This window comes from Trematomus bernacchii, unplaced genomic scaffold (genome assembly GCF_902827165.1).
Source record: "Trematomus bernacchii unplaced genomic scaffold, fTreBer1.1, whole genome shotgun sequence".
Classification (NCBI taxonomy): domain Eukaryota; kingdom Metazoa; phylum Chordata; class Actinopteri; order Perciformes; family Nototheniidae; genus Trematomus; species Trematomus bernacchii.
Genome location: NW_022987705.1, coordinates 11,430,127 through 11,452,796, shown reverse-complemented (window position 1 = coordinate 11,452,796; position 22,670 = coordinate 11,430,127). Strand labels below are relative to the sequence as shown.

Genomic DNA, 22,670 nt, shown 5'->3' with positions numbered 1-22,670 from the left:
TGTCCACAACTAATATATTGAGTTTACTGTTGAAGTGAATTAAAGAAACCAGAAAATATTAATATTTTAAAGGTCCCATGTCATGCTTTTCCGGTTATTACCCGTCCCCTTGTGTGTTATGTAGCTTTTTCTGCATGTAAACGGTTTGAAGAGTCACAAACCCTCAAAGTAGTACACCCTGTAGCGAGTACAACTCTAACACAGAAAAGACCTGTCTATGCTGCCCCAGAACGCCTGAACGTTGGAGATTTTTCTTTTTCTTCCTGGGTACAGTGACGTATTGGGTATAGTTACGTTACGTGCGCGGAGCCGTTACGTTTGGACCAATCCACGGACTTCCTCACACACACATACTCAATCTTTTCTCAGCTGCAGCTCCGCGGATTTCTCAGCCTGAGACGGCGGGTCGCGGGGAGGCTGCGGGTGTGTGTGCTCGGGCTGGGTTTCGCTGTGTCTCGTTGTCTCGCAGACCCCACGCAGCAGCCAGGAAACAACACCAGTAATCCAGCTCACACTGTCCGCTCCTCGCAGCAGCGAGCCCCGCAACGTCCCGCCAACACGGCACCCAGACCCCACGCAGCATTCTCATCTGTTTGTCATTGCTGGTGTCATTTTCTGGTTGCTAACAAATGCCATTGTAACACATAAACATACATCAGAGCACAGTGGGCTCATAGGGAGGGGGGTGGGGCAGGAGCTCCAACAAGGCGTTTAGGACAGAGAGTGAATACACATACTATACAGAGATGCTGTATGAGAAACCAATGTAAGTTTGGAAAATTGAACAATGTAAATCAATTCTAGCAGACCTCAACAATGGAATTATGATCAGTAGAAATGGCCATGTCATGGGACCTTTAAAGATTTAGAAAATGTTGACTTCTTAAAAGATTAGGCAAACTGATTCATCAATTTTCATATAGTTGTTTGACCATTTAACCAAACTTTTCTATCTTCCCCTCTCCTCTTATGTTTTTTTCTGTATGCAGGTATTTCGTACTGACTTCATCACGGCCATGAAGGTGCCGGACTCGGCCCAGCTCGGCCCGGGTGATTTCTACGTGCTCTCGGACCCGTGGAGACAGGAGTGGGAGAAGGGGGTGCAGGTCCCTGCCAGCCTGGAGGCCATCCCAGAGCCTGTTGTCAGGTAGGACACACGCCACACACACAAACAACCAGGAAGTAAATGAGGACAAAAGGTTGTGATCTGTTTTTATTAGTGATTCACTATTAGCTCAACCTCTGGCTGCAGAGACATGATGTCACCATGTGAACACACTGGCAGGGTTCCCACGGTTACAGAGTTCCTCCTGAAGGGTTATGAGATTTGAACTTGTTGTTTGCCATGACTAATAGTTGTTTTGGAACATTTCCAAATTGTCAATGAACTTGTGGGAATTTGAGATTCTAGTTGATACAACCGTGCAAATTTAATTTGCTCAAGTGATCTTAAAGAATGTGACAAAATGAGTGTGCTGAGATACAACAAGGAATGGTTTTGTATTTTCTTCAAGAAATACAGCTGTTGTATCCCCATCAACATTTTTTTTATAATTTCACAAAGTGTGCCATTGAATTGTAACAACTTGTGGGAACTCTTTACATAAGGCACAGCTTGTAATTACACTTATTTGCATTAAACAGTATTTTTGTTTATGGACTGCATGCACATAAACACAACTTCATACAAAAGTCAACAGGGACTCAAACTGAGATCTTCTGCTTTTGACTCTCTTATTTGTACACAAACACACACTAGTGAGCAGGCTTTGATGCAACTGCAGGGAATGAAACACACACACACACACACACACACACACACACACACACACACACACACACACAGAAGCAAGCTGGTGGGCAGATGTGTGCACTTCGACCCACTTATATTCCCTCACACTGTAGATTAGTCTGGGCACGCTCTCTCTCTCTTGCCCGGCCAGCTTGTTGTAGCTCTCTAGTACTGCAGCTGCTTCACATACCCATGTGGTTTGTTTGGCGTTCTAGGAACTAATGAAAATGCTCAGACTGCCTAGTAATGCCTGTTAAACAGACATGTCATACTGAGAGGCCACACACATACACAAACACACGTATACTCTTTGGGAGACAAATCATCAAGGCATGTGAGATCTGGTCAAATGTTCTGTATCCAGTAATTATTTTAACCCTGATTTAGGAAAAGCAAATGTGTAGGTAGATCCATTCTCAACAAAAAAGACAAGTAAACAAAAAATAAATGTCTTAAACAAAGATTTCATAGCAAGTGAAATTTAGTTGCATGTGAAACAGCCGAACAGCTGCTGAATGCTTTGGAAATTAAATGGCTGAGTAATACTGTAGTAAATATTTTCCCCCTTTTTTAATGTGTCAGAGTTAAAATCATATTCTTCTAGTTCATACTCTTGACTGGAGTTCAAAGCCTTTCCTACACTTTTTCATGTTTTTAGAGCCAATTTGTGCTTTTTGTCCCTTTTTCCAAATCAATCCAAGAATCAGAGTCACTGTGTTGCAGCAAGTTATACTGTACATCTATTAAATATGTGAAATACAATTTAAAATGAGCTAATTAGATGTTTGAGAGTCATCAAAAGTGTCTGGTTGGTGATTGTTTCATGCACAAGTTACTAACCATCACATTAAATAACGCTTCGTAAGAAAACATTTATCAAATCTTATGTCGCCAAATGACGTTGCATGGGTAGTGAAGAAACTAAGGGACCTGAAATTCAACTTTGACTTGACAAAAAGCTCACAGTTTTACTTGCAATGAGAAATCAATTTCCATAATTGAAACAAATAAAGTGCAGTTTACAAAGACAGAACAGAGAACGGTTTTCTTCCAGTCTTAATGATGGCAGAGGAAAAAAGTAATACATATTATAGATGAAAATACATAAGAACTCTGTATCATCTCTGATAAATGTGTCTCCCTTTCTGTTTAAATTGTCTAATAGCTTAATATCTCAGCAGACACACATACACACTCACACACTCACACAAACATTATGGAGCTAACAGATTGAAGAGAGCCTGAAGGCAGGGAGATAGATGAGCAGATAGGGAGAGAAAGAGCAATGGCAGAGATAGATAAGGATAGATGGATGAATGGGGGCTAATATATTATCTTACATGCGATAGGGTGATGAAGTGATTTACAGTGATGCTGAAATGGAGTGATGATGGATAGATGGCGAGATTGAGGAAAAGAGGGGTGAGTCTAAGTGTGACTGAGCTGATGGTCTCTGTCAATGTCCCTGACAACGATTTGTTCATCTTTTTCCTGTCGTGTGTCATCTGAAAGCCATGCTTCTCCTTCCACTCACTCTCTCCTTTTGATATGTTTGGGCTAAAATCACCAGCAATGTTTGAGACCTCCTTGGTTTTACCCATACATTCTCCTGTGGTTAGGAATTATTCATAGGAAACCTTATTCCAATGCTTAACATGGATGAAAATGTAATGAAAATATCACAAAACTGCCATAAAAAGGTCACATTTCAAATGAATTGCATTGGAGAGCAGGGTAACAAAAACAGCTGCTGCTGAGCATGACAGTAAGAATGTTTTGCAGAGGAACAAAATATAAAAGTTAAGTTACAAGTCCAAAGCATTCTGCTCAGAACTGCTGTCTTTCAAGGCCTAGGGCTCCATGGATATAATATTGCACAGTAGTTTTGATCCATTGTGTTATAACAGGATGTTCAGATATCCGGTACAAAACTACACGTGGTATGGCGGGACAGAAGAAGTGAGGCAAGACTTTCAGTGCAGTGTGATGGCATAAAATCAGAGCAGTGTGCAGAGGCCATGGCGGTGCCACAAGGTTGGACTTGGACAGGGTTGGGCTCACTCTATCCATTTAAAAAAACCAAGGGCTCTCATTGGTGCAAAGCTTTTGTGAGGATGTTGAAACAGCTTTCACATGTGTTTAATATAAGCAGCCCTGTTAGCCTCTTAGCATAACTTAGCACAAAGACTGGAAACAGTGGAAAGAGCTAGCCTTGATCTGTTAAATCGTAACTACATCGGCTAACTAGCACCTCTAAAACCCTGGAAATCAATGTTTTATATCAAGTTATAATAATAAGTAATGACGCTGATTTCATTTCTAAATGTTGCTTATACTGACATATTTTGTAAACCAAAAAATGCGGGTAAAATGAGGAGTTTTAGCTATTTTTGTACTCCTTCAACCCTCCTATCCTGTTTCCTTTATTGTTCCTCTCTTGTCTATGTCTTCCTCTACATTTCTTTCTTTCTCTGGCTCCCTTCCTTAAACTCCCACCTTTTCCTCTTACTTTTGCTCTAGTTGAGCCAGAGGCGTAGACACATTTTTCTTTTTTCTACTTTTTCTTTTTCTATGAATAATGACATCATCTCCAAAAATGGTTGGAGAGGAAAAGGGCTGCAGGCCCTGTCTGGTTTTGACAACACTTCTCTTGAACATTTCTCTCTCTCTCTCTCTCTCCCTTTCTCTCTCTTTGGACCAATTTGGCTGCTGCGGTATGATTTTCGGTAAACTGTATAGGCGGATGGTGAAGAGGTCATTATGATTTGATGTTGTTTTTTTTTTGCCTCTTCTTATCAAAACACTGCAAGAGAGACACACTCTCCTCCTCTCTCTGTCTCCCGTTGCTTATCCACTTTCTTTCTGTCTTTCTTTACCTCATACTCCTCTGTCTCTTTTTCCTCTCATGTTTCTCTCTTTCTCCACTTGCTGCCCTTCCGACTTTCCTCTTGCCTGTCCCCTTCTTTGGCCGTCCCTGTTATTTAATTACTCACTCACCCTCTTGTTCCTTTTTCTCTCTCTCTTTCTCTCCATCGTTTTCTCGGGCTGAGTGGAAGTAATTAGCAGTTGCATAACACTGGCTATGTGCAGACAGAGAATGGGTCTTTGGCAGACTCGACAGCCTCGGTCCCCAATGACAACACAGAGCCGGAGAGGGAAATAATCACACATACACATAAGAAGATCTGCACAAAATGAAAGAAATTAGATATAGGTTATTTTATTTATTGCTTCACTTTTCCCTCTTGCACTGGTGGCCGAGTGAGTGAATGTGAACCCGTTGTTTGTGGTTTGGCTGAACACGTTGGTCTTCTGAACGGCGTGCAAAGCTGCGGCCGCAGGGAGGGAACATCACATGGATGGACGCCTTACCAAAGTGGTTCATAAAAGGATTGATTATGCTGATTTTAATTTGTGAAATTGTAATTTCCAATGCTTGGCAGGCATGAAATGTTTCACAGAGTCTTGTTATATTCAAAGATATTGCCATAGGTGGTTGACAAACTTCAAGAATCCATGGAATTCATGACATTTTAAGCTTAATCTCAGTTGAGATTGCAGGAGAACAATTTACACCATTTGCTACCCAGTGGTGGAATATCAGTAGGTCAGGTTTCGGTCAGGTGTAATCATATGCAAAACTTGGATTAGGCAGGCATGGATGCTATGTAAAAACTTTGGTCAACAAGCTGCCCACGGGGGATGTAAGGTATGAACGCTGAGAGGAAGCAGATAGTGTCGCTTAAAATGGCAACAAGGCCTTTGAGAATCGGAAGGATCGCTTTCTGTTTAATTCCTCCTCTTGATTAAGCAAAAGGCTTGGGTTTGGCTTGGTTGTCATTCTCTCAATAATCGGTAAAGAAACCGGTATTAAATCAAACACAGGGTCTGGTTTATATCTCAACAATTTGGCAAGATATTTTTGAAGATATCGCCAGCAGACATGTTACGTTTTTCAAGAAAAGCAAGCAAAATATAGAAACTCCCCCAAACAGGCAATTTTATACCATTAGCCTACATGTTTTATGAAAATCTGACAGCTTCCTGAACACATCATAACATTACAGTAGTGTCAGTTGAAACTTTGTACTGCTGAAAAAACATTTGGTAATTTGTAGAGATGTTTTCTAGGTCTAATATTGTAGGTGATTCAGACTGAATCACCTTGGTCCTTCCCCAGTACACCTGATTGATCTGGGATTGGCCTTTAGAGAGTGGGGAAGAACATATGGCACGGTTTCCTTTCAGATGCGGGTACAGAAAGGAAGTACCGGCAAACATCATTTGAATAGATTGAATACCTGTAGAACATCTTACAGCAAGTAAAGCCATGGGTTGTTATTCAGTAAACAGGCAGTTTATCTTCATATATATTGAAAAGCATCTGTTTGAACATGCATGCACACACTCAAACACACACAAACAGTGTAGCAGTGGGTCAGAAGGCTAATCGGCTGCTAATGACTCGGTGACTGTCTGTTCAAACACACACACTGGATTGAAGAGAGCCTGAGGGCAGAAAGATAGATGGAGAGAAGGACAAATAGATGGATAGTGAAGATAGAGGGCAGTCTAAATGTCACATGATGTAAATCTGTAGCTATATTTAAGTTAAGACAGTACCTTGACATTCAGCCATAGTTTATTTTGTTCTGCCAAGGCTCTTGTTGTATTTAATAATGTGTACTCTCAAGTCTCAAAGTCTGCTTTACACTGCAATTCAACATTCAATTCAACTCAATTTCACAATCTATGTGCGCAAGACTGTTTAAAAGACACACAAAAAGGTATATTCCTTCTCTGTATTGCACATTTTTGTGTTCTTTGAAGAAATATTTAACTTCTGTAACTTTATTCAGGAGTCCAGAAGACATTCAATAAATAATGACATTTATTTCTCCTCAATTTATCTGAAACCAACCAACTGAAGGTTGTGACGGGAGCACTGATGCAAGTGCATAAAGGACAAAGTAAAAACACTATAGGAAAGCAGCGGGTAAAAGAGTAAAAGAGTGATGGTTAGATGTCTAAAAAACCCTTGAGGGATTTGAATTGCCTTGCCCAGCTGCAGCCCTGTCCATTAATAAGTCACTGTGCGTGTGTCACTTTTATGTGCATGTATTTGAAGTACTCGCATTTCGTCTACGTTTGTCGGCTTGTATTTATCAGTACTTTCACAACAACATCTGGAAATTCCTGTAAGATTCATGTGTTCTTTCCAAAACAGCTCTTTATCAGATGATAAGATGACTAAGAGCAGCCTCATCATGTACACAGGGTCAGAGAGTGCACTTACAACTAATGACTTCCACACACACTGCTGATGTTTATTGTCTTTTGTATTGGAGCTCTTATTGAATGTTGTAAAGGACTAAGGGGCTGGTTTGTGTTCAACCTGTTGCTCTGGGATGTTTTACTTCATCTGGAAGACATTCAACTCCGGAGATAGGTGAAGGCGACAGATGGATTTGATGAATGAAATACTTTTCTGTATAATATATAATGATTGACTGCCTGCCTGAAGGAACTTCCATACATCCTACTTAATGTAAACTCAGACTTGTCTGGAAGAGTTAGTGATTTGAAACAAATGCATGTCTAAAATCTCAAACAAAGGTTATAATTGTTTAGTTTGCCCCACTAGCTACAGACAGGAGTATTCTTAAGCAAGATCTCTATTTGGTAATGCTATTTGTGAGGTGGGGGGGGGGGGGGAATACAATCTGGTTGAGTTTCAGACTGCTTTCCATGATTACTTACTAAATAGCGGACTGAGTGATGGGATACTTACTGAATTGATGACTTTATAAGTACCAACTAGACTTCTTGATGATGTGACTAGCAGCAGGGTATAAATCTAAGGTTTTCTAAACAGACATGGATTAATCCATATCTCATGACTTACTGACCTGTTGATGGACAGTCTATTACAGAAACAAATGTACCCACATTAACTCATCACTACATTACTAGGAGGAAGGTTCATCGGGTATGTTTTAACCACAGAGTGATTTAACCGAAAGTTGCTTTTGGCTGCATGTGCGAGTGAATATGAGAACTTCATTTCTTAAAGTATGGGCTAAGGGGCCAAATTGGACTCTTGTGCCTGAATCTGGTAGTTTCCTACATGACAAAACTAATAACATGTTATAGTGAGAAATTGCTTATGATCTCCTTCCTTGGTAAGGGGCTTGATACACTTCCAGTAGAGGCTTGAGGGGAACCATAGTGGCAAATAAATCAACATAATAATACATTCTCATGTCTGTGTGAGTTCATTGAGTCACTGGGTACATCTTTCACCCACAGTTAATGGAGACAACTGAACCATGCATGGTTGATTGAGTAATTGACTGGCAGTGTATCTGACCAGTTTGCTGGCTGACCGGTATATTGACTGGTTGGATAAATGGCTGCCAATTGGCTGACAATCTGACAACTCTTCTCTTGCAGTTGTCTCTTTTAATTAATGGAACTGCTTTGCCACTTGGCTGACTTGTTGCTTCCCTGGTGGATTTATTTGTTTCTTGACTTAATGAAAAACATTGTTGAGGTATGCTCCCTGTCTAGTCTTTGCCATTAATCTTTTTGTGCTTCTTCAGCTCTTGACTAGTTCAGTGGGTCTCTCACTTACCACATTTCAGTCTCATTGCCTGACAGGTCAACCGACCGCAGTGACCACTTGCCTGGGTGACTTGCTTGTCGACTGCCTGGCAGAACAGCCATTTCCTTGACTGAATGAATGGATGACTGGAAGGTCAATGAGTGGTTGAATGAAGATATTAAAAAAATGCCCTACCCTCTCATCACCACAGTATGTGGCTGGGTCCCGGGGAGCTTTATTAATCACATAAAAGACAAGCTCCCTTGTTTGCTGACTGACATTGGCAGTCTGAGGGAACTTATTGAACTAATGGCCATTATCCAAGAATGAGAATGACTGCTGGAGTGGTCCATCTTTGTCCAAATATTTGGGCCAGCTGCCTGACTTTATTGACTGACTGGCTGGCTTACTGACTAGCTGGCTGACCTCAGTAACATTTTCAGAGAAGTCAGAACTGGCAGGCTGACTCTACGACCGCAGTGACTGTGTGTTGGCCAGAACTGAGCCGTTTTCTGGTTCCAGCAAGTGAGTCAGGATTCAGCTAAACCCATTCACCTCTGGAGGCCTGCGGGCAAAGACTGGTTTCAGCTTGGGGACTGGAACCTGGGAAATTGTAAAAATGTCACCTACAACAAAACATTTTGATTTGCTAAATTGTGTGTGTTGGATTTGGCAAAGCAGCCTGCCAAAATCCAAATGTGTTGGCATGTGCCCATATTCCCCACCCAGAGATTCAATTGAGTTATTTAACCTTTATTTAACCAGAGTGCTGTTATTAGTTGCATTGACAAAAAAGTAATTTGGAGGCTGGACCAAAAAGTTGTTTGTACAGGGGTAGAGTTTGAAGAAGAGAACTCCAGAGTTGATTGATAAATGCAGCCTTTCTCAAATGGCATTATATGAAAAATAGTTATGTGTGTGTTTTACTGTGTTTTTGGGTCTGTGTGAATACAAAAAATTCCTTGGATCACAATCATGTGTGGCGTGTGTGGCTGGTAGTGTTTACTGCAGGCTATCCCTGGGGCTCAATGTGGTTTGGTTTTGTGTGTATTTATGCGTATATGCATGTGTCTTTGTTCCCCACATGGATTTCATGTGTCATGTGAGTTAACCCCAAGAGCCATGTGTGGGAGTCTGGATTGTGTGGGTTAAGGTGCCTGCATTTGCGGATTCATAGTTTATCTATGCGTGTTTTGTTGGTATGTGTGTGTGATACATGTGAGTTACCCCTGTGGTATTTGCTCGTAAACACTCATACATCTAACATGGGAATATCATCCACTTCTTCTCTTGGTCTGCTACACTCTCTGTCTTATTCAGACTCAAATGCACTTATTTACTCAATTTCACTCTCTTTCTTCACTTTAAAGAAGTAGTTAGCATCATCTCTTCTCCTACAGTAGTTCCTCTGTGGTAAGGCAGATCAAAGCCCTTTGCCTTCTGCACTGTGGGTTCAGCAACATCTGGAGCACGCCGTCCGCCTTTTACCAATCCACCATCTGCCAGCCTCACTTCACTGGTGTGTGTGTATGTGTGTGTGTGTGATGGTGAAAAAAAGGGAGAGAGAGAGTGAGGCGGTGTTTACACGAGAACGAAACGGGTTGTATCTGCTACTTTTCTCTCGCGTATTAGGGTTAGGTTAGGCCGTAACGGAACCGCGGAAACGGACCCCGCAAAACGATAACAGGTCCCATGGTGGATAGATCTGCAAATGGAACGCTCTGGGGGGCCAAACGGCTCAGTGTGTACGCCCTTTACGATCATTTCCTGATAACGATGAAGCCATAGCCCCACCTCTGCTGCTCACTGCTGTAGCATGGTCAGTAGCTACTGTCAGTAGCTACTGTCAGTAGCTACTGCTAGTGCTACTGCTACTGACCATGCTACAGATGTTAGTGCAAAATCTACAGCTCCTCTACCACAACCATCAGTAACAAGTGGACATGAAGTATTACATGAACTACATGTTGCTAAATCCACCGCGGGGCATAAACAGAAGGGCAAACATGGCAACCATGCTCGGGGGTCTTCTTCGCTGCTTTTGGTGTATTTTGTGGCAGAAGTACAGCGCCACTTACAGGCCCGGCATATGTACTACAGCGTTTCCAGTGGTCTCGTGTGAACGGAGACGTTAAATGAGCTGAATGCGTGTGAACGGAATACTTTTTTGATAACGAATTCGGTCCGTTTGCGTTTGCGCTCCCATGTAAATGGGATCTGAGACACATGAGAAGATAGTAGATAGATAATGGAGTTCCCCCTCTCTCTTTCACTGATCCCTTGTGTGTATTTGCAATCTCAATTGACTAAACCAGGCTGTACCACATAATGTATTTTTCTTCTTCTTGTACTTCTTCTGCTTCTTCTTTTTTGGCTTCTTCTTCTTCTTTTTTGTGCATGAGCCCTGTTGTTATCGGGACAATTTTCTCAGATTATTGCCTGTCCCACCTGCTTTTCTCTCCGTCACTCCACCAGCGTCATCATGCTGTTTGCCAAGATGAGGCCATTGACTTTAACGGTCACATAAGGGAGCCTTCGCACCCTGGCTGGCCACTTAAACCCAACCGCCTCCAGGAGAGTAAACATTGTTTACTGCTGCTTTGTCTCAAAGAGATGCCCCAAGGCCCAGGCCTCACATAAAATTCGGATGGATGAAGAGATATAAATAAAATAGATAACCCGACAGATGGATACAAGGAGTTCAATAGAAGACATTTTCACTTTTTGAACAATGAGACAATGGTGCATCTGATGATTTGACTCCCTTGCCATTTATCTAAGTCGCAAAGAGTTCTAGAAAGAAAGGGAACAATCTAATTTTATTGACAGCAAACATATACTATACATGAAAGCAAGGTTTGTGTCCGAAAGTGACTAACATAAACATTACAATCCATTACCAAATAAGCAACTAGTATTTGATTTGGCTCATGCAGCAAAAAGAAGAGCAGAAGGCGCCTGTAACAGAGCTTGGTAACATTTTAAGCAGAAGAATCTGCTGCATATGTCTTTTGAATTTTGGTTTGGGAAAAAAATACTTTTCACACCTGTTAGCTAAAAAGGAACATATGTGATAGAAGAAGCACGTCTGTTGCATGATACAGCTTTATACTTCTCTGACTGCAACATAGTCTCAAATGATCAACCTTAAATGATAGTGTGTGGTAGGAAAAAATGGTAAAATGTAAAAAACCAACCACTCCAAATGTATTCCATATTGTAAATATTTAAACAGTTTAGTGTTATTGGGAGAGGGTGGGAGTGGTTCTGTGGTTTATGCATTATCAATCTTATTTGTATCTGCATAAAAACAATATTTAAGTCTTCATCTGAATTTAAAGTAATATAAGTCTTACCTTTGGCCAAACTTCCATACAAATGTTTGTATAAATGGTTTAACTAGTGCACACATTAGCATATGATGTCATCATATCCCCCTTAAAATAGCTTTTATAAAGTAGGGAAAACCCCATAAACCTGCACTTATATGAACTCACTGCATGCTCTCATGTTTTGCCCATATCTAAACAGTAACCAGTGTTAAGATGACCTTTTGAATGGCACACTCTATCTCTCTTATTTTACTGCAACACAGATAAACAAAAAAGAGAGGGACATTAAACGGAGAAAGAGGAAGTAATGTGGAGATGCACAAGGGACTGAAAGAACAGGCAAAATGAAGGGATAGAGACACAGGGGAGGAAGGATGTTGATGGGGAAGGAACTGAGGGACTAAGTAAACAAACAGGTAGTTTAGATGAGGCGGTTGAGTGGAGCGGTACAACGTCTGTCGATCTGCTGGGACTGGCAAAGAGAAGGAAAGAAAGATATGGACACACAACAGAGCCTTGCCATTGCTTTATTAAATAACAGTGGTACCCCCATTCCTCTATCCTATCCCTTGTGTTGCCTATCAGCTGTGTTCTGTGAATGTGGGTTTATTCCAAGCTTTCAGGCACAGAATCAATGCAAGTGGGAACGTACCTCTGAGGGCCAGACTGGGAAGCAATGTGCCCTGCTTATGCAAAGAAAGTAATTGAAAGAAAGTTCCTCAAATGGCCCAGTGGTAGGCGAGGAGGATTTAAAGACTCCAACATCAACCAAGAACATGTTGAGTTTATGCACTTTCAACTGCAGATGCAAACCTTACTCTATCTTTGTAGTTACTGTTTACTAAGAATAGTCATTGGATGATTATAGTGATTGATTTTTTCTCCTTATTATCATCAATGGCACACTTTCTTCAAACGATTAAACATTTTGATAAAAATATCAGAACTTATTGATAAATGATAACTCAAGATCAGCAAATCAACAAATTGATGGTTTTGTCTGACCAAAGTTTAAAAACACAAATATATTAAGTTTACAATAACACAAGACAAAGCAGAGTAGGAAATTATCACTGTTTAGAAGCTGGAAATAGATGTGGTATTTTAACATCATATGCAAATGTGTACATGAAGGAAACCACTTTACTAGCATTTGACTTCAGTCAACCTTTAAATAACTTTTAATGTAGATTAAAATGCATATTGAATCAAACCATGGTAACATTTCTTAAATCGATTACTGTTTCTTAATAATTTTAACCTGGTATTTAGTGCTTTATAAGCAAACAAGTAGTTATTTGTTTTCAGAAATATACCAAGTCGTGCAGAGGGGCACCTGTAGCCTGTTTTTATTTAGTTTCCAAATAAGAAGGGGGTGTTTGTGTCTCTGTGCGACAGGCCTGTGCATATTTTTAGCAGGCGCTGTCGTCTGGAGGGCTGGTGGTGGTGGGCTTTTTTTGAAGTGCTGGTGGGCTTACTGGAAGTGTGTCAGACAGGAGAGGAATGCAGGAAGAGGGTGGAAATGTGTGTGTGTCTGTGTGAGGCAGAGTTTGGGTAGGCCCTCACTCTTGATGTGAACATATGTGTAGAGTGTGTGTTTGGACATGTGTGTGTGCATACATGCCCAAAGCCTCATTGCTTCAACCTGTTATTCCAACCCCCCCTTGTCTCAGTTTCAAAGCCCACAGGGGTTTCCCACAGTGTCTCTAGTAATAAAGCTACCATAGGGCTGTTCTGAGATAAACCAGTGTTTTCAGGATATAAAGAAAAACGTTTAGTTGTAAACACAGCTATGAATTTTATAACCCTTGAATAAATAGAAAACAGATGTCTAGGAATGTGTCTTACAGGTTTTCATGGTTAAATTCAAGTATAAACATGAAACATGCAATGAGAGTTTTCCCATGACAACTTCGATTAAATTCAGAAAAACATTGAAGGTCACATTTACTGTCCCTCCAGAGGAAATTGGTTTTACCGTCAGAGGAAAAAAGGATGACAGACGTTAACACAACTGATGTTGTTCCCATTTTAAAACTTGGTTCGTAAACATCCTGGGCTCCCCTGGGCTCGTGAGAAGAAGAAGACAAAAATAATGAGTGATGTGTTAATATTCATACCACTAAAAAGCGATCAGCTGCAGCCCCCTGTGGTTCAGATTTGGATCAGCTTCCGTGAAATTTGAAACATCACAGGAATAATATCATAACAGTCATAGGCATCAAAAGAATCAAAGCTTCAGATTATTAGCAGATCATTCCTCGTCTCTTCGTTGGGCGTACACTTTGTTTCTCTCGTGAGCATTGAGGTTTCTTTCACTATCCAAGTCAATTATTGGACTGTTTCGGCAAAGCAGACTATTAGAAATGACTGTCCTTTCAGCTGTTGCATACTCTCTTCAAAAATCCTTACAGAAGGAAGAAAGAGAGAATGTGCTTTACCAAACACAGAAAACCTGCTAGTCTATAATATTTAATATAATGAGGGAATTCAGGATATTCAACCTGCACGGTCATTAAAAGCACCAGTTTAGTTTTGGAAACTGTTCTGATTAATACTGCTTAATTAAAAGTACTCTCACTCTGCAAAATCTTCACTAAGGTAGCTTTGAAATGATGTGTAAATATCATTGCATGCAAATTGACCGAAGAATAAAACCAAGTAACTAGCATCTTAATTAACACAGGAATAGATGTATATAATTACCAAAATATAGAAATGTCCTCATATGCACATCCATCTTGACCATTTACAACAACTTATTTTTGAGAAAAAATACTTTTGAATGTATAGTATAACAACACTTTGGTTACAGAAGTATGTGAATGTAATTTTAATACCAACCCACTTTATCTGTAAGTCTTTTATAGCACTGTGAGTCTTTATACTGCTTAACCAACCCCTAAACTTCAGCCATACACATCCAGCATTTAACTGCCAGTTTCTAATCATTTAACCGCAGGCCAGGTGTGTGTGTGTGTGTGTTTGTGTGTGTCTGCAACAAGTCAGACTTTCACACATCTGGCTGCGTCTACACTGGTGTCTCTTTGTAATTAACAGGGAAAGAAGGTTAATGACGAACTGACATTCAATTAAATACACTAAATTAAAGGATTAAGAAAAACCACAGCGTTTTTTCCCCCTTTTTTAACAGTTTTGCTCTGTTACCTATGAAAAAACATTAGTTTACACAGCCCAGCAGTATGAAGGATGTACAATATAATAATAGCAAAATATGACTGAATGACAGTTTAGTTTATCGCAGCTTAGAATAGTGTTAATGTTTGCTATTTATGTGTATGTGCTTTTGTTTTGCCTAAATCGATCAAGTGCTGTGTGAAGTGTCCTTTCCCAACTGCCAGCGTTATACAGGAGCAGTTCATATTTTCTTCGATCGTAGAAAGGTATCCATTCTGCTTGAATCTAAGCTACTTGTAGGGAATGTAGAAATACCAGACCTTTTTGAAAGATTAAGAAGTCTGAGATCTGTCTGTGATTAAAAACAGCTGTATCTAACTGTAACTAATAAACTGGTAACTAATTCATGAAAAGAAACCACTTTCCTGTTCCTGATATTTTCTGACATTTCCCTTAGTGCCACACAATGTAAGGTTCAGTATGGGCTACCATACATTTTTGGCAAGGGCCTTGTTTGTGTGTGGTAATTAGAATATTCTCTCCCAATGCTAACTATTTACCGATTCAAAAAATACAGTAATAACACTTGGCCCCTCAAATTGGCCAGATTGCAGATTGGTGCTGTATTTGCTTGAGGAATGTTGATTTTAGCAGAAGGGGAAAAAAATGTAAGGGGGGAAAAAAACACTTGCGTTGGCAAAAAGATAAACTGCCGGCAGGATAGCTGAAGGCTCTGCAGTGACGGCTCTCAGTATCGGCTGCTGGGGAGCGCAGGCAGAAAGTTAGCCCATTAGCTTCTGTCTCTGGGAGAGACTGAAGAGCACACAGAGAGAGAGAGGTGGGAGTAAGTGCTCTCCCTTCTGTCTGTTCCAATCATCCCTTACTCTCTCTCTCTTTTCATCGTAAGCATCTTCCCTGCGACCTCACTTCTTTCCTCACTGGGTTTCACCAGCTCTTTGGATTATGTCTCTCAGTTTAGCTAGCATCGGCTAACATTGGGATTGGCTTGGAATCAAGAAAGGCTCATGTCAGATTGTGAGAATTCAGATTTGGCGGGATGTTGTTTCCATCCTGCTGTGGGGGTGTCAGTGCCACACTGTTTTGGAGCGGTACAACCAGGTTTTGAGTGACATGGATTTAATGTAGTTGATATAATCCCAAGTGTGACACGCCGGTTATTTGGATATCAGCACTGTTTGTGTGACCACTCCTCTATCCGTTTTGTCTTTACTTGACAACAAATAAAGGAGTAAGATAAGTTTAGTTTTCTCACTAATTTTCTATTTTTTGCAAATGTTCTCCTTTTTTATTTAACTTACATTTGAACTTTCTCCTAGGTAACACAACATGCATACTGTGTGTTTGTGACTAAGGCCCCGCTCACACGGGAACGTTTGCGTTTATGCAAAGTATGCATATTCAAAAAAGTCTTCCGTTCACATGCATTCGTTTCATTTAACGTGTCTGTTCAAACGAGACCGCTGGAAACGCTGTAGTACATATGCCGGGACTGTAAGTGGCGCTGTAACTTCCACCACAAAATACACCAAAAGCAGTGAAGAAGACTCCGCAGCAGCCCCGCAGCAATGTTGCCATGGCTACCCTTCTGTTTACGCCCCGCCGTGGATTTAGCAACATGTAGTTCATGTAATTCTCCATGTCCACTTGTTGCTGATGGTTGTGGTAGAGGAGCTGTAGATTTTTGCACTAATATCTGTAGCATGGTCAGTAGCAGTAGCACTAGCAGTAGCTACTGACAGGAGGAGGAGCATGTCTCCGTGGAGAGGACTCGCTCAGAGAGATATTCTCTACAAACACTGGGTGAGATCCTCCTTTGTCAATATAATGGATCAATGCATGAAATCTGACTCTGTTTATTTTGTTTAAGGAGTATATTGGGCGTTAACAATTCTGGTTTGCCTTTTATAATATTATTTCATTCAAGAACCCCTTGTGCGTTTAATTAACACAGCCATGCTACAGCAGTGAGCAGGAGAGGTGGGGAGAGGTGGGGCTATCGTTATTTTTTCAGGAAATATTCGTATAGAGGTGATTACACGGACTCGGTTGACCCCCCAGAGCGTTTCGTTTGCAAATCTATCCACCTTGGGACCCGTTATCGTTTGTGGGGTCAGTTTCTATCGGCCTCGTGTAAATAATAGGGCTATACGCACGCGAAACTATGCAGATACAAGCAGTTTTCTCCTCGTGTAAACGGCGCCTAAAGAAAGGTTTTTCGACATCTGGAAATTACAATCATATGCGATCGTGAACATTTCTTTCCAAAATCACAGTAATAATGTGCTACCTACACAGTTATAGAAAGACAAAGTGTGTGTGTCTATGTCTTTGTTTTCTTTAATGTGCTTCCTTGTCAGTTTGTGTATGTGGAAAATGGAGCCTATAGGTTATTCGTCTGCTGATTAGCAATGTGGGTGTTAAAATGCAGAGCTCATGGCTCTCTCTGTCAGTCTTTGTTTTTTTCTTTCTTCCACTTGTTAAGAGCGTTGACAATAAACCAGTTCAGGACACTTTATAGCTGCTAATTGGTTGTATACTCTTTCCCAGAGAAGCTATCGCACCCTTGCTTGACAACATGACAGCAGAAAACACATCTCTCTCCCTCTCTCTTGTATTAATATTTATGACCTGTATATGTTTCACAGAACTGAAAAACACTTGACTGTCTGCTCCCATCATTTTATCTTGCTGTGTGTGGTGGTGTTTAAGGCACTGGGATAAGAGACAATTCATTCTGTACTTAAACCCATTTCTTTTTTTGTTGTCTTGTTTGTCTTATCCGCTAGTCAGCATTCAGAGCGGCTGTGGACTTAGACGGGGAGAAGGAGGGAGTTAGAAGAGTCTTCTGGCTGTTCTTCCAAAATAGCAGATAGCGGTATTATAAATCACAGATTAGATTACATATGATTGAATTAAATTTGATTTAATCATCCCTGTGGGGAAATGGGAACATTGCTGGAGCAGATAGCAGCCTGCAGCAAAAATATTAAGCCAAAAATAAAAGCGTGCAAATGAAGGATTGTGACCATAAGACGACCTACACTTTATACCACTTTTTAAAAGGATTGTGCTCTGATAAGTGGTTTTCTTTTAGATTTGGATCCAGGTGGCAGATTAGCTAAACTCCAAGATTAAAATATTTCTAATTGAATATTATGTTGAACCTTATCAAACATTTTGTTAGCAGGCTTATTCTTTTTTATGTTTTGTTGTACTTTTTTTGGGTCATTTTGCCTTAATTTGGTAGAAGCGATAGATACAGGAAACACAGAGAGGGAAACAACAAGCAACAAAGGTCCCATCCAGCATCAAACCAGGGTCATTGCATGAACAAGAATGCTTCAGGCTTTTTCATGTTCTGCCAACACTGACTGTTACCCTTGCTGGTTTAATGTGAAAAGCAGCCTCAAGCTGATTATTTCAGCTGTGGCAAATTCATTTTAATATCCTTTGTAATTTGCCATAAAGCCAAAATTAAAGTTTTTACAGACCACTAAGAACAAAGAGTTGTTCAAACTTTATGTTGGAACAATCTAGCCTACCTTTTTTTTTTACAATTTTAATGATTTTAGGTCTTCAAACTTCCAGGCATATATATATAAAAAAAAACACATTTACAGTATCAAGTAGTTCTCAGTCAGATGTTCTAGTAAAAATGCACAAATATAGTGTACAATAAATTCAGATTAAACATCAACATTTATTTGTGTTCTACTCTCCTAGATGTTGCCACTGATAAGTAACTAAATATGTTGTATGTATAACAAATGTTGCAGATTTTGTGGATAAAGTGGATTTAATAAGGGATTTCCAAAGGACTTTTATTTGTTAAGCAGATTCAGTTCTGGAAAAATTATCAAACCTCCTCAAACCAATTACACACTGAGCAGGTCACAGCTGTGAAAATGTGTCACTGATGGATTTTGAGGCAAAGAGGTGATGGAAACACATCTCTGCTGCCTCCGAGTTGGTTTGTGTGTGTGTATACATTATATTAAAGCCTTGTATAAAAGTGTAATCCTTGCTATCAAGTTGGTGTAGGAAGGGCTTAGGTGTGTTTATATACACACAGACACATCTTTCATGTACACACTTTAGTAGATTGCATTTGCTCCAGGAGAAAATTGACTCATCCTTATTCTACAAGAGGTCAAACACACACACACACACACACACACACACACACACACACACACACACACACACACACACACACACACACACACACACACACACACACACACACACACACACACACACACACACACACACACACGTAAAGATTGTAACTTTCATGACATAATCACAAAAAGATATAACCACCTTCTCTGTGTGACCTCCCTTTTTGATCCTTTACTCTCTCTTTTGCTTTTTCTTCTCTACCTTATCTCTCTGCTTTCTACATACTTTATTTATCTCTCCTGCTCAGTAGCGCCCGTTCTCTCTGGTCTCTTATCTTTCAAGGGAGCTTGTTTTTTAAAACAACTCCCACACGCTTACTCTTGATCTGTCAAAAGCACAGAAGAAACACACACACACACATAAACACACACACAATTTGCTTTATGCATCAAATGATGGCCTGAAATTAAAGTCCTGAAAAACCTAATTGAGCTTGCTTTTACATCACTCACTCACAAACACACTCACACAATCACACTCACACACGCACACACCCACACAGCGACAGTGTTATCAGGCTGAGAGCTTGTCAACATGTTTTCCACAATAACTTTTATTTGCTCTGCAGTATATTTCTCTGCAGCGGTTTATTGGATCTAAATGAGGAGTCACTTTTTAAAGTCCCAGCCGTAATCTCACAGTGAACCAAAGGGCAGTTAAAACTGTCAAAATGTGGCATGGCAGTCTTCATGTTTTTCATCAACCTCACATTGATCTCAGGACTTGAATGCAGCCTCAGACAGCATGTGACAGTAACACAGTGTAATATTTATATATTATAATGTTTTAAAATGTCAATCTATACGTAACCATATTGTTCGGGTTGTGGGGAATGATATAGCATAGAGCTATAAAAAAGGATAGTTAGTTTATAAAAAAGAAGAATCTACATAATTTATGATTTTAACTTCTAAAGATAAATCAGCCAGAACCAGTAGATATAGGATTTTTCTTTTTCCAAAACTGTTTGTGTTTATTCTGTTCATATTACTAACACATACTTCTGCCTTTAGAACTTTAGGATCATTAAAAGATTGTTACTTACTAAATATATTTGATGGATTTTGTCTCTCACATGTTATTTATTGGAAGCTTGATCAATAACTTTGTCTGGTTTATTATTATATGTAATGACTTGATTCTCTTTAGGAAATAATTTCCTCTGTGGCAGCAAAACACTAAACATCAGACATCAGAAAAAAACACCTGTTGGTTAAACCGAAAAAGTCTTGTGTTCGGTTCACTTACCGACGCCTGCATGTTCAGAATCCATAGAAAACATTGTTTTAAAAAGAAAAACTGTTCTTTTTTTTTTATAAATGCCTACTACTGTAAGTCTATGACAAACTGCTATTGGACAAATAGAAACCCAATGCCTAGAAATTTGATAACAATAAAATGTCCATATAAGCTTTCAATGAGACATTAAGTTATAGAGCAAAGGGCAAAATGAGGGAGGAATTTTCTGTTGTCAGAGCTGCACAGTGATCTTATCTGTGGTGTGTTGTGTGTGTGTGTGTGTGTGTGTGTGTGTGTGTGTGTGTGTGTGTGTGTGTGTGTGTGTGTGTGTGTGTGTGTGTGTGTGGTGTGTGTGTGTGTGTGTGTGTGTGTGTGTGTGTGTGTGTGTGTGTGTGTGTGTGTGTGTGTGTGTGTGTGTGTGTGTGTGTGTGTGTGTGTGTGTGTGTGTGTGTGTGTAGGGTGTTTCCATGTCTGTCTGTGTTTTTGTTCATTTGTTGTCTGTGTTTTGTTTATTTTGCTCTTTAATGTGTTTTCCTTCTTGAATGATTGTATTTGTCTCCAACCCAGTCCCCTTCCCCACACGCACACACCACAGAGGACAGTCTTGCGCACTGGCCCGTTGTTGTGTAATCATTTATATAAATAGGTATTAGTGTTTCCTCCTGGAGGGAACTTAGGGAACATTGTGGCTCAGTTTGGTGACATTCCTCTCCTGCCCTCGCTGACTGTAGAAACATTTGCTTCCCAAAACTTGCTTACATCAAGCAGCCCCTAAATATACTCCCTTAACATAAATTAAGTGCCAATTCTTTGACATGTTCTTTCCCTCGGTTTTTTTTTTAAACGCGCTGGGGCCATTGAAGCCGACACTCAGTGGATATTCATACTCTGATTACGCTTACTTGTACATAATGACATTAAAGTGAAGTAATATGTTCCTGATTTTCCTGGAAGCACTTTCAAGCCTCTTAAAGAGACAGTCCATCCCAAAATGCCTTTTTACATCTCCACCCCCCTGGCAGTGGGAAGTAAATTAAAATTCATATGGGCACCATACACGCCGAGAGTGCTAATGCTTTCAGTCTCTCAGAGCTTTCTTTTAAACTATTAAAGTGAAAGGGGCCTGGTTCCAAAAAAAGCATAAAGTGATAATCTAATTTCTCCTGAACAGCTTGTGCAGTAACCAAGCACTTGGCTGTCACGTTTATTCTGCCAGTGAGCAGGCTGGAGTAAATGTTTCTTCTTCTAATAGGATTTAATTTACATTTTACATCACAGAATGTTCAGTTTGTAGCTGTAGTTTGTTAACATGTATTCACTTAAACCGTTTCTTTCTTCACTACAGATGTTGAAAATGTAATCTAAAATTGTCTTAAGGAATTTTTAAGATTTGAGATTTCATGGACTATTTAGAGAATGGCTTCAGATTGGATTTTATATCAAGGACAGGAACATGATAGTGTACTAGGATAGGGTCGAAAGAGATCTTTAGTGGAAGCATGCCACAAAACATGACAAAGGTTGTTTGTGTCTCCTGTCTGCCTTCACCTCTACGAGTGTCTTTCCCCTCTCACTGGTTCTGTTTCTCACTCTTTTGCCTCTCTGGCTCCCGACACACTGGGTGGAAAATATGAATGAAACACTCCCCCGCCTCATTTGCAGAAACCTTGCTGCAGGCACAAACACACTTCCCCTCCGTCTCTTTGCACTGCCGTCTTAAATGTATTTTCCTCTTGTTATGATGAGCCTCGTCTCTTTTGATTAACATAGTTTGCACATTCTAGGACAGGACTGCAAAATGAGGTGGGTGGGGGGGTACTGTTGTTTTTTTTTACTGTTTGTAGAGAAACTGTGGGAGGGAAGGCAAACAGGGAGAAACACAGATCCTGTGTGTGTGTGTGTGTGTGTGTGTGTGTGTGTGTGTGTGTGTGTGTGTGTGTGTGTGTGTGTGTGTGTGTGTGTGTGTGTGTGTGTGTGTGTGTGTGTGTGTGTGTGTGTGTGTGTGTGTGTGTGTGTGTGTGTGTGTGTGTGTGTGTGTGTGTGTGTGTGTGTGTGTGTGTGTGTGTGTGTGTGTGTGTGTGTGTGTGTGTGTGTGTGTGTGTGTGTGTGTGTGTGTGTGTGTGTGTGTGTGTGTGTTTAATTTTGAACTCTTGGGAACTTAAGTTAAAATTGTGCGTGTGCCTTTCAGTATCTGTATGTGCACTTGGCAGTTTGTGCAAATGTAATGTGTGTGTAGTTAACCGAAGAGCTTTAGAGTCGTGGTGTTAATAAGTCTGAGTCATATCCATGACAACGGGCAGATTGCATTAGCATCTGAACCACAGAACAAAATGGCAACTGACTGTAAAACACTCACTGACTT

The 22,670-nt window shown here is 40.3% G+C and overlaps 1 protein-coding gene across 1 annotated transcript in view; it reads left to right on the top strand.

The window, feature by feature from the left end:
- LOC117490630 overlaps window positions 1-22,670 on the top strand; it is a 91,397-nt gene that overhangs the window by 49,946 nt on the left and 18,781 nt on the right. Inside the window, exon 4 of the mRNA XM_034140389.1 lies at window positions 990-1,147. Coding sequence (XP_033996280.1) covers window positions 990-1,147 — 158 coding nt within the window. The remainder of the gene's footprint in view (window positions 1-989; window positions 1,148-22,670) is intronic.